The 15,328-nt window shown below is 41.5% G+C and overlaps 1 protein-coding gene across 3 annotated transcripts in view; it reads right to left on the bottom strand.

Annotated features, from left to right (window-relative positions):
• c2h20orf96 (chromosome 2 C20orf96 homolog) overlaps window positions 1–15,328 on the bottom strand; it is a 32,948-nt gene that overhangs the window by 17,394 nt on the left and 226 nt on the right. For all 3 annotated transcript variants that reach the window (XM_072277396.1, XM_072277405.1, XM_072277387.1), the window contains exons 2-6: window positions 5,260–5,333; window positions 3,330–3,492; window positions 2,639–2,760; window positions 618–776; window positions 10–109 (exon numbers count right to left, since the gene is read on the bottom strand). In XM_072277396.1, the coding sequence (XP_072133497.1) occupies window positions 10–109; window positions 618–776; window positions 2,639–2,760; window positions 3,330–3,492; window positions 5,260–5,319 (604 nt within the window). In that variant the 5' untranslated portion in view covers window positions 5,320–5,333. The remainder of the gene's footprint in view (window positions 1–9; window positions 110–617; window positions 777–2,638; window positions 2,761–3,329; window positions 3,493–5,259; window positions 5,334–15,328) is intronic.

Raw genomic sequence — 15,328 nt, 5'->3', positions numbered from 1 at the left:
GTGACTGACCTTCAGATTTTTGTTTCACTGTTTTTTCAGTGTCTTTGAGATCATCTTTTGCTGCTTCAATCTCCTGTTGTTTCCATTCACCTACACCAGAAATTCCTTTCTTACATACAAAAAGAAAGAGATTAGCAGTGTGACATCAGAAGTGAACAAAGCCATCAGCCACACTCATACTCTTCTCCATTTAGGTTCCTGTTGTACAGTAGTCCAAGTTCTTATTCTGCAAAATATTGGAAGGATTCTGGACATAAAAATAACCTGTGGATTTTGGTTTACTGCACCGTCCCAAGTTAGATGATTCTTCTACTTTGAAGATCACACCTATTGACAGCACCTTGACCTCAGGTGCCAACTGTTTAATTCCTTACATCACTTTTGTACTTTGGTTTTCAAGGCTCTTAATTTGCCTTCAGATATCTTTAACACAAGGGTTCCCAACCTTTTATATGCCGTGGACCAATACCATTAAGTAAGGGGTCCAGGCTAGCAACTCCCTTTCACGGAGTGCAAAGTACTGAAGGATGATCTAAAATTGTGTATAACATTTAGAAGCAAGTACCAAGTTATCTGCTTTCAACTGTTCCTAGACTTTTCATAAAGTAGATACGTACCCTAAACTTATTGTACTGAATCAGGACGGTTCTGGATTCCGCCATGGCATTTTCTTCCAACTCCTTCAATTTCTCTATCAGCTTCATGTTAATATCCAGGAGGTTTCCGTTATACTCCTTGTATTCATCCACCTGCTTCTTTTTTGCTGTTATTAAATACTATTAAGCAGCATGGTTAAACATAAAGAGACTCTTGTACTAGCAACTGGATGCTCAAGGGAAGAAGTAGACAAGAGACAATCAGCAACAAGATTCTTTAACACTAAGACTTTTACCTTGTGAGCTCTAAGCAAAACTGCAAGCCTGCCCTTTAAAACACTTAACATATCCTCAAATATTTTTGGTTTTAAGCCTAGTGTTTGGTCTGAGCAATGTAACATTGCCAGCCATGAGAATTGGCAGCCTGTGTGCTTACAGGAACCTGCCAGTGCTGATCTATAATCACATTCTTCGAGGTGTGCAGATGCTTCATCTTATTTTCGTGGAATGGGGCTAGATTCACCAGTCTGTCTTGGGATGATGTCTGCTTCAAGAATACAGTCCCATGCCACTCAAAGTTTAATTGGCTGAGAGGAGATCTAATGGATAGCTGTAAAAATGTTGAAGGACTTGACAGGATAGATATTGGTGGATATTTCCCTGGACTGAAGAGTCTGGGGCAAAGAGAACAGCTTGAGTATAGATTTAAATGAGGCTGTTTATGACTGAGATGAGGAAAAATTCTCAACTCAGGGGGTGGTGAATCTGAAATTTTCTATCTTGGAAGACTGCAGAGAGTCAGTCATTATGTTTTATAATGTCTAAACAGACATTGGCAGAATGCCAAGTATTAAGAGAATCTATGGATATGATGATAATGCTAGAAAACATGGCATTGAATCATAATCTTGGTGAAAGGGTAGGACAGGTTAAGACTTTATTTCATGGAGTGTAAGGGACTGAGGGGTGATCTAAAATTATGTATAAAATCATGAGGGGCATGGATAGGGTGACTGCACAGTTGTTCCCTACCACACCCCTCCTGCCAAGGTTGAAGAATCAAGAGCTAAAGGACAGGGGAAATTTTAATAGGAACTTGAGAAGTAAATTTTTCCACACAAATAATGGTGCACATGTGGGACAAACTGCCAGAGAATGGGGTTAATCAGGAATTGTACATATGAGTAACTCAACTTTACATTAGTATTTCTGTTCAAGTACAAGTTAGGCTTAAAGGAATAAACTTTGAATGGATATTAAAAATCACTTAGTTTACTAATTGTTTTAATGTTCATCTACGGAGTAGATAAGCCACACAATGTAGGAAAATTTTGGGAATCACCACATTATTTGATGGTGACTGGCATCAGTGGGCTGTGTCAGAAGAAGCAAGATTAGTCAGAACTGCAACTCTGGTCTAGGTGGTGTTGTAGGTGTATAAAATCTCATCCAGCACAGGAGGAATCCATTGTACTCCACGGTGTAGTATCCTGCCAAGACACATGATCATGTAATGGCCGTGTGTGCAACTTATTGGAGGGTACTCAGCAGAGGAGTTAATGCAATATCTTAGAAGGATGCTTAGAACCAATACCCTTCATCAGTCTTGATGAAGTGTCTCAGATCAAGTCACTGACTGTTTATCCCTCTCCATAGATGCTACTTGTCTTGCTCCAGCATTTTGCATGAGTTGCTCCAGATTTCCAACATTTGCAGAATCTCTATCTTATGAGGACACCTTTTCTTCAATGGGCACACCTTCTACTGACTGATAACAAACACAAGATGCTGGAGGAACTCAGGTCAGGCACCATCTATGGAGGGGAATAAACAGTCAACGTTTCATGCCAAAACCCTTCATCAGGACTGGAAAGGAAGGGGGTAAAAGCCAGGTCAAGACTTCCGCTGACTGCTTACTTCAGTGTCGCTCAGAAATGCAGACATACATACTGATTCAGTATATAAAATAAAAAGTGGTCTGCAATACTGCCTTTCACTTCCAGTGTATACAGAAATACAGCATTATGAAAATTAATAATTACCTTAAGAATTTTGATTTTTTCTTTTAGTTCCATGTAGCAGGCATTATCTGCACTTATTTTTTCTCTTGTATGCCATGTATAATTGCATTTCTTTGAACAGAACTTCTCAGCACACAGCCGAGCTGAAAAAGATCAAAGCTTTGAGACTACAGGCATTAGGTCTGATAATTTAGTGTCAATCCTTTCTTTTAAATGAATGAGTTTCAAACATATCCCTCCTCAATGGCAGGAGTGGACAAGAACAATGGGTGCTAAATACTAGCATGCAGAATACATTGAAGTGTCTATGATGTTGCTCAAAAAGCAATGAAAATCCAATGCAGTTGGAAATATGAGACAACTTGAATACCTTCATATTTTTGTACAACCACTTAACTCAGAACAGCAGCTAACAAAGAATCTATTATCATGGCAGCATCACATCAATTATCTGTGGTAAAATATATTTTTTCTGGCTCCACTCAAATCCAGATAGCCATGTCACTGGCTAGTGACCACTATTTTACAGGATCGTATAGTTACTGCCTGCCCCAAAGCTGAAGCTGTAGCAGTTTTCAAATGAGCTGCTCCACAATAAATGAGTGCGCTCATCGGGGAAGTTCTCTAAGCGGGTGGAAAAAGTGATCAAAGTGGTTAGGATAGGGAGAATGAAACTTCCATAGACTGATTTCAGACTAAGGATTCAAAATACCTTCCCACTTTATTTGCTGTTGTGTTGTTTTCCCCTTGCCCTTCTTCACAATCTTCCAGTGATTCCCTAGAGCTTCTGGTAGCCACTTGATAGGTGGAAGTGATGGAGTTTGCTTACTGTGTCCCTCTCTGAGTCTGTCTGTCCTCTCCCATTGAACATAATCCTAAGGAAGATATAAATCAAAATTCAAAGTAAATGTATTATCCAAATCTACATACAGTACTGTGCAAAAGTCTTAGGCATCATATTATATATATATATATATATACACATATACACACACACACACACCTAAGACCTTTGCACAGTACTGTACATGTCACCATATACAATCCTGAGATTTGCTTTCTTGCATGCAATCAAAGTACTGACAGATGTAATTCAAAACAATTAACTTCCACAGTTCACATACAAGCTAGGTGGTTCAAACCACACTCCAGTGTGTGACTAGATAAAATGGGTAGCCACATGAATGCAGTGTCAATGGACTGGAATGCTGTATCACTACAGAGGATGTCCTCAGTAGTTTAAGGATTAGTTTAACTATTCAAATTGTTCTGAAAGTGAAATACATGGAATTTCTGTAGGTCGATTAGTGATTTGCTCTTGGATGATTATAAACTAGATCCCCACAAAGGAATATCAAGTAGGTCTTTATAATTTTATAGCATAACAAAAAATAGTTTACACAGCTTCAATGCTGATACCTCTTTATAGTCAATGTATCCCACACAAATACCATGACTTCAAAAAGCACAACTTTTATGAGAAGTGGTGAAGGAATTGATGACAAATTGGCTATCTGAATTTCATAATCACCAGAGGCTGCCCATATGGAACACGAGATGTTGCACCTCCAACCTAAGCTTGGCCTTATCATGGCAGTGAAGAAGGCCATGCCTTTTACAGCAGAGCAAATGTGCTTGATGGAAGGGTCTCGGCCCAAAATGTCAACTGTTTATTCCCGTCCATAGACACTGCCTGACTCAAAGTTCCTCGAGCATTTTGAGTGTGTTATTTATCTAAGTTTCACGTTTGGGATTTAAAGGTCTGAATGGATGGCTTCAATAATCAGAGCTCAACTACAGGAAGCTCTGAAAATCCAATATTTGATTGTTTGGAATCTAGATCACTCATTTGTATACTAATTCCTCATTATCCAATACCCTGGTATGATTTTTGCCAGTTTAAAACTTTCCAGCTTCTGTTTGCAGTGCTCCCTTTAAACTCATGGGGGCCCAGGTGTTTCCTGTTCCTTTTAAACTCACCAGGTTGACTGGAGAAGTTACTATGCTATTGTACTCAGTGACCACCAAATTAGGTATGCACGTACACTTGCTCGTTAAACTAAATATTTAATCAGTTGTTGTTCACAGCAAACATCAGCATAGGGAAGAAATGTGACCTGAGTGACTTTGATTTTTGGTGCCAGGCAGGGTAGCTTGAATATCTCAGGAACTGCTGATCTTTTGGGATTTTCACAAGCAGTCTATGGAGTTTACAGAGAATGGTGTGAAAATAGAATGTCTGTAAGGAATCTGTATGTCCTCCCGATGAAATGCACAGGTTTTCTCTGGGCACTCAAGTTTCCTCGCACAGTTCAAAGATGCATCAGTTAGTAGGTAAATTGCCCCTTGATTAGGCTAGGGTTAATCAGGGATTGCTGGGCAGCATGGCTCGAAAAGCTGGAAGGGCTTATTCCACGCTGTTTCCCAATAATTAAATTTATCTGGAATTTGTATTTCACTTATTTAAACTAGTACTAGCTAGGTATTGCAACAGGCTTGAAAACCTTGATAATGCAAATGTTTTACTAATATTGGACCTAAGAGTTCATTGTACCAACTAGAAGACTCTTTGGTGCTGTAACCTATGATTCTGAAATTTAAAATAGGTCAACAAATTGCAACACTTTTGGTCCAGTACTTACAGTCATACTAAATTTCTTTTCTAAGGACTTCACAATACTGCAGTCTTCCATTGTCGCCATCACCTTTCAGGGTCCTGTGAATAACACAACAAATTATAAAATTATAATACAAAATGTGTTAGCAGAGATTCTATAGAAGAGCTAACTCACCCTTCATTGTTATTAAATTTTTCCCTCTGGGTCACTTATTGTTCCACTGACATAAACAATACTAACACCTGGAAAAGTCTGGGGCAGTATACTGGAGGCAAAAGTTCACTCCAATGTCCTCTACCTCATTTCTTTTTAGTCTCTGCTTTGAATTAAGAATTTTCTAGACATAAAAAAATGCATCTGCTGATCTTTTAGATTTACAGTACTGTGTAAAAGTCTTAGGCACAAGACAGGTATATTCCAAAAAAGAAATTTTCGAATGGAAAAAGGATGCAACCGTGGTTGACAAGAGAAGTCAAAGTCAAAGTTAAAGCAGAGGGCATACAAGGAAGCAAAAATTAGTGGGAAGACAGAGGATTGGGAAGTTTTTAAAAGCTTACAAAAGGAAACTAAGAAGGAAAAGATTAACTATGAAAGGAAGCTAGCAAATAATATCAAAGAGGATACTAAAAGCTTTTTCAAGTACATAAAGAGAAAAAGACAGGTGAGAGTAGATATAAGACCCATAGAATATGATGCTGTAGAAATTGTAATGGGAGATAAGGAGATGGCGGAGGAACTGAACGAGTATTTTGCATCAGTCTTCACTGAGGAAGACATCAGCAGTATACCGGACACTCAAGGGTGGCAGGGAAGAGAAGTGTGTGCAGTCACAATTATGACAGAGAGAGTACTCAGGAAGCTGAATAGGCTAAAGGTAGATAAATCTCCCGGACCAGATGGAATGCACCCTCGTGTTCTGAAGGAAGTAGCTGTGGAGATTGCAGAGGCATTTGCGATGATCTTTCAAAAGTTGATAGATTCTGGCATGGTTCCGGAGGACTGGAAGATTGCAAGTGTCACTCCGCTATTTAGGGGGCAAGGAAGCAAAAGGGAAATTATAGACCTGTTAGCTTGACATTGTGGTTGGGAAGTTGTTGGAGTCGATTGTCAAGGATGAGGGTACAGAGTACCTGGAGGCATATGACAAGATAGGCAGAACTCAGCATGGATTCCTTAAAGGAAAATCCTGCCTGACAAACCTATTACAATTTTTTGAGGAAATTACAAGTAGGCTAGACAAGGGAGATGCAGTGGATGTTGTATATTTGGATTTTCAGAAGGCCTTTGACAAGGTGCTACATATGAGGCTACTTAACAAGATAAGAGCCCATGGAATTACGGGGAAGTTACATACGTGGATAGAGCATTGGCTGATTGGCAGGAAACAGAGAGTGGGAATAAAGGGATCCTATTCTGGTTGGCTGCTGATTACCAGTGGTGTTCCACGGGGGTCTGTGTTGGGGCCACTTCTTTTTACATTGTACATCAACGATTTGGATTATGGAATAGATGGCTTTGTGGCTAAGTTTGCTGACGATACGAAGATAGGTGGAGGGGCCAGTAGTGCTGAGGAAACAGAGAGTCTGCAGAGAGACTTGGATAGATTGGAAGAATGGGCAGAGAAGTGGCAAATGAAGTACAATGTTGGGAAGTGTATGGTTATGCGCTTTGGTAGAAGGAATAAATGGGCAGACTATTATTTAAATGGGAAAAGAATTCAAAGTTCTGAGATGCAACAGGACTTGGGAGTCCTCGTGCAGGATACCCTTAAGGTTAACCTCCAGGTTCAGTCGGTGGTGAAGAAGGCAAAGGCAATGTTAGCGTTCATTTCTAGAGGAATAGAGTATAGGAGCAGGGATGTGATGTTGAGGCTCTATAAGGCGCTGGTGAGACCTCACTTGGAGTACTGTGGGCAGTTTTGGTCTCCTTATTTAAGAAAGGATGTGCTGACGTTGGAGAGGGTACAGAGAAGATTCACTAGAATGATTCCGGGAATGAGAGGGTTAACATATGAGGAACGTTTGTCCGCTCTTGGACTGTATTCCTTGGAGTTTAGAAGAATGAGGGGAGACCTCATAGAAACATTTCGAACGTTGAATGGCATGGACAGAGTGGATGTGGCAAAGTTGTTTCCCATGATGGGGGAGTCTAGTACGAGAGGGCATGACTTAAGGATTGAAGGGCGCCCATTCAGAACAGAAATGCGAAGAAATTTTTTTAGTCAGAGGGTGGTGAATCTATAGAATTTGTTGCCACGGGCAGCAGTGGAGGCCAAGTCATTGGATGTATTTAAGGCAGAGATTGATAGGTATCTGCGTAGCCAGGGCATCAAAGGTTATGGTGAGAAGGCAGGGGAGTGGGACTAAATGGGAGAATGGATCAGCTCATGATAAAATGGTGGAGCAGACTCGATGGGCCGAATGGCCAACTTCTGCTCCTTTGCCTTATGGTCTTATATATATGGCTAAGGTGCTTAAGACTTTTGCACAGTACCGTAGTAATTTCATGTATTGTACTGTACTGCTACCACAAAAAAAAACACATCTCCTGATATATGTGAGTGATGATAAAACCTGATTCTGATATGGGTCTCTATTGTGGACAGAGAGTAGGAAGGGGGTAGGTTGGGAAAAGGGGAAAGGAGGGGGGAGGAAGCAGGAAGCACCAGAGAGATATTCTGTGATGATCAATAAACTAATTGTTTGGAATCAAATGACCTTGCCTGGGTGTGTATGCACCCGTGCTACCTCACACCCTGGCACTCCTCTGCCACCTGTCCCATCCCCCTCCCGGAGTGCTCCACCTTGCCATTCCCAGCATCCTTTGCACCCACCAGATTTACAAACTTGCTCTCCGCTCCACATTAACAAATGCAGTACTGTGTAAAATTCTTAGACATCCCAGCTATACATAGGCCTAAAACTTTTGCACAGTATGAGAACTACAATGCTTGTTTTATTATAATAGTGCCAGTAACATTATACTGTCTTATATAAACATGCACTTCATACTTTATGTCAGCCTGTCAATCTTCAGGCCATACCACTAATATTATTTTGTGACTGTACGTTCTGGATTGTAACTAGAAAGTGCTGTGTGTGACTGTATGTATGATTGCAAGAGAAGTTTTGTGAACCCTCTGCAACTTCCTGATTTTCTGAATTAATTACTCATAAAATGTGGTCTGATCTTCATCTAAGTCACAAGAATAGACAAACACAATCTGTCTAAACTAAACACGTGGAATTCTGCAGATGATGGAAATTCAAGCAACACACAAAAAGTTGCTGGTGAACGCAGCAGGCCAGGCAGCATCTCTAGGAAGAGGTACAGTTGACGTTTCGGGCTGAGACCCTTCGTCAGGACGAACTGAAAGAAGAGCTAGTAAGAGATTTGAAAGTGGGAGGGGGAGGGGTAGATCCAAAATGATAGGAGAAGACAGGAGGGGGAGGGATGGAGCCAAGAGCTGGATAGTTGATTGGCAAAAGGGATATGAGAGGATCATGGGACAGGAGGCCCAGGGAGAAAGAAAAGGGGGAGGGGGGAAAAACCCAGAGGATGGGCAAGGGGTATAGTGAGAGGGACAGAGGGAGAAAAAGGAGAGAGAGAGAAAGAATGTGTGTATATAAATAAATAACGGATGAGGTACGAGGGGGAGGTGAGGTATTAGCAGAAGTTTGAGAAGTCAATGTTCATGCCATCAGGTTGGAGGCTACCCAGAGGGAATATAAGGTGTTGTTCCTCCAACCAGACTGGGAGATCATTTCGCTGAACACCTACGCTCTGTCTGCCAGAGAAAGCAGGATCTCCCAGTGGCCACACATTTTAATTCCACATCCCATTCCCATTCTGATATGTCTATCCACAGCCTCCTCTACTGTAAAGATTGTTATTAATGAATATGATATAGTTGGGATCAGAGAGACATGGCTCCAGGATGACCAAGGATGGGAGCTCAACATTCAGGGATATTCAATATTCAGGAGGGATAGGCATGAAAGAAAAGGAGGTGGGGTGGCGTTGCTGGTTAGAGAGGAGATTAAGGCAATAGAAAGGAAGGACATAAGCCGGGAGGATGTGGAATCGATATGGGTAGAGCTGCATAACACTAAGGGGCAGAAAACGCTGGTGGGAGTGGTGTACAGGCCACCTAACAGTAGTAGTTGGGGATCGTATTAAACAGTAAATTAGAAATGTGTGCAATAAAAGAACAGCAGTTATAATGGGTGACTTCAATCTACATGTAGATTGGGTGAACCAAATTGGTAAGGGTGCTGAGGAAGAGGATTTCTTGGAATGTATGCGGGATGGTTTTTTGAACCAACATGTCGAGGAACCAACTAGAGAGCAGGCTATTCTAGACTGGGTATTGAGCAATGAGGAAGGGTTGATTAGCAATCTTGTCGTGAGAGGCCCCTTGGGTAAGAGTGACCATAATATGGTGGAATTCTTCATTAAGATGGAGAGTGACATAGTTAATTCAGAAACAAAGGTTCTGAACTTAAAGAAGGGTAACTTTGAAGGTATGAGACGTGAATTAGCTAAGATAGACTGGCAAATGACACTTAGAGGGTTGACGGTGGATATGCAATGGCAAGCATTTAAAGATTGCATGGATGAACTACAAAAAGTGTTCATCCCAGTTTGGCAAAAGAATAAATCAAGGAAGGTAGTGCACCCGTGGCTGACAAGGGAAATTAGGGATAGTATCAATTCCAAAGAAGAAGCATACAAATTAGCCAGAAAAAGTGGCTCACCTGAGGACTGGGAGAAATTCAGATTTCAGCAGAGGAGGACAAAGGGCTTAATTAGGAAGGGAAAAAAAGATTATGACAGAAAACTGGCAGGGAACATAAAAACTGACTGTAAAAGCTTTTATAGATATGTGAAAAGAAAAAGATTGGTTAAGACAAATGTAGGTCCCCTACAGACAGAAACAGATGAATTGATTATGGGGAGCAAGGACATGGCAGACCAATTGAATAATTACTTTGGTTCTGTCTTCACTAAGAAGGACATAAATAATCTTCCAGAAATAGTAGGGGACAGAGGGTCCAGTGAGATGGAGGAACTGAGGGAAATACATGTTAGTAGGGAAGTGGTGTTAGGTAAATTGAAAGGATTAAAGGCAGATAAATCCCCAGGGCCAGATGGTCTGCATCCCAGAGTGCTTAAGGAAGTAGCCCAAGAAATAGTGGATGCATTAGTGATAATTTTTCAAAACTCTTTAGATTCTGGACTAGTTCCTGAGGATTGGAGGGTGGTTAATGTAACCCCACTTTTTAAGAAAGGAGGGAGAGAGAAACCAGGGAATTATAGACCGGTTAGCCTAACATCGGTGGTGGGTAAAATGCTAGAGTCAGTTATCAAAGATGTGATAAGAGCACATTTGGAAAGCGGTGAAATCATCGGACAAAGTCAGCATGGATTTGTGAAAGGAAAATCATGACTGACGAATCTCATAGAATTTTTTGAGGATGTAACTAGTAGAGTGGATAGGGGAGAACCAGTGGATGTGGTATATTTGGATTTTCAAAAGGCTTTTGACAAGGTCCCACACAGGAGATTAGTGTGCAAACTTAAAGCACACGGTATTGGGGGTAAGGTATTGATGTGGATAGAGAATTGGTTGGCAGACAGGAAGCAAAGAGTGGTAATAAACTGGACCTTTTCAGAATGGCAGGCAGTGACTAGTGGGGTACTGCAAGGCTCAGTGCTGGGACCCCAGTTGTTTACAATATATATTGATGACTTAGATGAGGGAATTAAATGCAGCTTCTCCAATTTTGCAGATGACACAAAGCTGGGCGGCAGTGTTAGCTGTGAGGAGGATGCTAAGAGGATGCAGGGTGACTTGGATAGGTTAGGTGAGTGGGCAAATTCATGGCAGGTGCAATTTAATGTGGATAAATGTGAAGTTATCCACTTTGGTGGCAAAAACAGGAAAACAGATTATTATCTGAATGGTGGCCAATTAGGAAAAGGGGAGGTGCAACAAGACCTGGGTGTCATTATACACCAGTCATTGAAAGTGGGCATGAAGGTACAGCAGGAGGTGAAAAAGGCGAATGGTATGCTGGCATTTATAGCAAGAGGATTCGAGTACAGGAGCAGGGAGGTACTACTGCAGTTGTACAAGGCCTTGGTGAGACCACACCTGGAGTATTGTGTGCAGTTTTGGTCCCCTAATCTGAGGAAAGACATCCTTGCCATAGAGGGAGTACAAAGAAGGTTCACCAGATTGATTCCTGGGATGGCAGGACTTTCATATGATGAAAGACTGGATGAACTAGGCTTATACTTGTTGGAATTTAGAAGGTTGAGGGGGGACCTGATTGAAACGTATAAAATTCTAAAGGGATTGGACAGGCTAGATGCAGGAAGATTGTTCCCGATGTTGGGGAAGTCCAGAACGAGGGGTCACAGCTTGAGGATAAAGGGGAAGCCTTTTAGGACCGAGATTAGGAAAAACTTCTTCACACAGAGAGTGGTGAATCTGTAGAATTCCCTGCCACAGGAAACAGTTGAGGCCAGTTCATTGGCTATATTTAAGAGGGAGTTAGATATGGCCCTTGTGGCTAAAGGGATCAAGGGGTATGGAGGGAAGGCTGGTACAGGGTTCTGAGTTGGATGATTAGCCATGATCATACTGAATGGCGGTGCAGGCTCGAAGGGCCGAATGGCCTACTCTTGCACCTATTTTCTATGTTTTCTATGAAGCCACACTCAGGTGTTAATTTATCTGCTCTTTATCAAATTATGGTATTGTTTTGCACTGCTGTAACTATATGTTATAATTATGTGGTCTTGTCAGTGTTAGTCTTTGGTTTGTCCTTTTTTTTGTGATATCACTCCGGAGGAACATTGTATTATTTCTTAATGCACGCATGCATTTCTAAATGACAATAAACGAGGACTGAGTGTCCTCACAATCTAATCTAATCTAATCTAGTCATGGGAGATTTTAAAATGCAGGTTGATTGGGAAAATCAGGTTGGTAATGCATCTCAAGAGTGTGTTTGTTGAATGCCTATGAGATGACTTTTTAGAACAGTTTGTTGTTGAGCCTGAGGGGATCAGTTATACTGGATTATGAGTCATGTAATGAAACGGAGGCGATTAGGGAGCATAAGGTTTAAAAAAAATCCCTTAGGAAGCAGTGATCACAATATGATTGAGTTCAAATTGAAATTTGATAGGGAGAAAGCAAAGTGTTATGTAGCAGTGTTTCAAAGGAGCAAGAAAATTATAGTGGTATGAGAGGAGTTGGCCAAAGTAAATTGGAAGGAGATGCTGGCAGGGATGTCAGCAGAGCAGCAATGACTTGAGTTTCTGGGAAAAATAAGAAAGGTGCAGGATAGATGTATTCCAAAAATGAAGAAATACTCAAATGGCAAAATAGTACAATTGTGGTTGACAAGGAGGTCAAAGCTAATGTAAAAGCAAAAGAGAGGGCATAAAACAAAGCAAAAATTAGCAGGAAGATAGAGGATTGGGAAGCTTTTAAAAACCTACAGGGAGCAATTAAAAGAATCATTAGGAGGGAAAAGATGAAATATGAAAACAAGCTAGCAAACAGTATCAAAGTGGATAGAAAAGTTTCTTCAAGTATGTAAAAAAATAAAAGAAAGATGAGTGTGGATTTTGGTCTGCTAGAAGACGAGGCTGGAGAAATAATAATCGGGGACAAGGAGATGGCTGATGAACTAAATAAGTATTTTGCACTAGTCGTCACTGTGGCAGACACTAGCAGTGTGTCAGATGTTGAAGGGTGTGAAGAAAGTGAAGTGAGTGCAGTTACTATTAACAAGGGAGAAGGCGCTCAAAAAGCTATAAGACCCAGGTCACCCAGACCAGATAAACTGCACCTAGGGGTTCCGAAAGAGGTTGCGATAGAGATTGTGGAGGCATTAGTAATAATCATTGGATTCTGGCATGGAGCCAGAGGACTAGAAAATTGCAAATGTCACTCCACTCTTTAAGAGAGGAGGAAGGCAGCAGAAAGGAAATTATAGACCTGTTAGCCTGACTTCAGTGGTTGGGAAGATGTTGGAGTTAATTGTTAAGGATGAGGTTACGGAGTACCTAGTGACACAGTGCAAGATAGGACCAAGTCAGCATGGTTTCCTTCAGGGAAAATCTTGCCTCATGAACCTGTTGGAATTCTTTGAGGAGATTACAGGCAAGATAGATAAAGGGGATGCAGTGGATGTCGTACATTTTGACTTTCAGAAGGCCTTTGACAAGATGCCACACATGAGGCTGCTTACCAAGTTAAGAGCCCATGGTATTTTAGGAAAGTCACTGGCATGGTTAGAGTATTGGCTGATTGGTAGGAGGCAGCAAGTGGGAATAAAAGGATCCTTTTCTGGATGGCTGTCAGTGACTACTGGTGTTCCGCAGGGGTCAGTGTAGGAACCACTTTTTATACTGTATATCAATAATTTAGATGCTGGAATAGATGGCTTTGTTGCCGAGTGTGCAGATGACATGAAGATTGATGGAGGGGCAGGTAGTGTTGAGGAAACAGGTAGGATGCAGAAGGACTTAAACAAAGATTAGGAGAATGGGCAAGAGAGTGGCAAATGAAATATAATGTTGGAAAATGCATGGTTATGCACTTTGGTAGTGGAAATAGATGTGTGGACTATTTTCTAAATGGGGAGAAAATCCAAAAATCTGAGATGCAAAGGGACTTGGGTGTCCTTGTGCAGACCACCCTGAAGGTTAACTTGCAGGAAGAGTCAGTGCTGAAGGTGGGTAATGCAATGTTAGCATTCATTTCAAGAGGTCTAGAAAACAAAAGCAGGAATATGATTCTGAGGTTTTATAAGACAGTGGTGAGGCCTCACCTTGAGTATTGTGAACAGTTTCAGGTTCTTTATCTAAGAAAAGATGTGTTTAATTTCAGGGTTTCGAGGAGGTTCACAAGGATGATTCCAGGAATAAAAGGCTTATCATATGAGGAACGTTTGATGGCTCTGGGCCTGTACTCACTGGAATTCAGAAGAATGAGGGGGGGATCTCATTGAAAGTATGTGAATGTTTGAAAGTAAATGTGGAAAGGAAGTTTCCCATGGTTGGGGAGCCTAGAACAGGAGGGCACAGCCTCAGGATAGGAGCGTCCATTTAATTCAGAGATGCAGAGAAATTTCTTTAGCCAGAGGGTGGTGAATTTGTGAAATTTGTTACCACAGGCAGCTGTGGAGGCCAGGTCGTTAGGTATATTTAAAGCAGAACTTGTTAGATTCTTGATTGGACACAGCATCAAAAGTTACAGGGAGAAGTCTGGGGGAGTGGGACTGAGGAGGGAAAAAAAGGATAGCCATGATTGAATGGTGGAGCAGACTCGATAGGCTAAATGGCCTAATTCTGCTCCTATGTCTTATGAACTTTACATAAGTCACCCTCAGTTTAAAAATAAAACACACAACTCCTGCACAGTAAAAGCTCTCTGTTCCATGGACAAGACCTTAGGGGTGGCAGGATATCACAGCCTGAGGGAAGAAACTCTGGCAGACCTAGTCCTGATGCTCCTGTACCTCCTTCCTGACAGTACTGAGTCAAAGAGATTGTTGGATGGGTGGCAGTGATTCTCAACAACTTGAGGGAACCAGCTCTAAAGATAGATTGGACAGACAGGGTGTTCTCCCCAGAGGCTATCGGAAGATCTGACAGAAGATCTCAAAATTATGAGAAGCAGAGATAGGGTAGACAGTAGGAATTAATCAAACACTAAAGGAAACAACAGGAATTCTGCAGATGCTGGAAATGGACATGCATTTAAGGTAAGAAGGGGAAAATATAATAGAAATGGTCCTGACGAAGGGTCTCGGCCTGAAACGTCGACTGTACCTCTTCCTAGAGATGCTGCCTGGCCTGCTGCGTTCACCAGCAACTTTGATGTGTGTTGATAGAAATGGGCTGAGTATTTTTTAACACAGATACGGACGGACGGACACATCAGGAATGGCCGCCTGTGTCTCTCCACTCTGACACCATTTTCTTCTTCAAAAGCCCACCTTCCGCCACCTCCAGTTTAAGTTCCATGCGGAATATTTTGGAGGATCAAGAACCAAGAACCATTGTTGTC

Source organism: Mobula birostris, chromosome 2 (genome assembly GCF_030028105.1).
Source record: "Mobula birostris isolate sMobBir1 chromosome 2, sMobBir1.hap1, whole genome shotgun sequence".
Lineage (NCBI taxonomy): Eukaryota > Metazoa > Chordata > Chondrichthyes > Myliobatiformes > Myliobatidae > Mobula > Mobula birostris.
The sequence above is the reverse complement of the archived record's forward strand: the minus strand, read 5'-3'. Positions and strand labels throughout refer to the sequence as shown.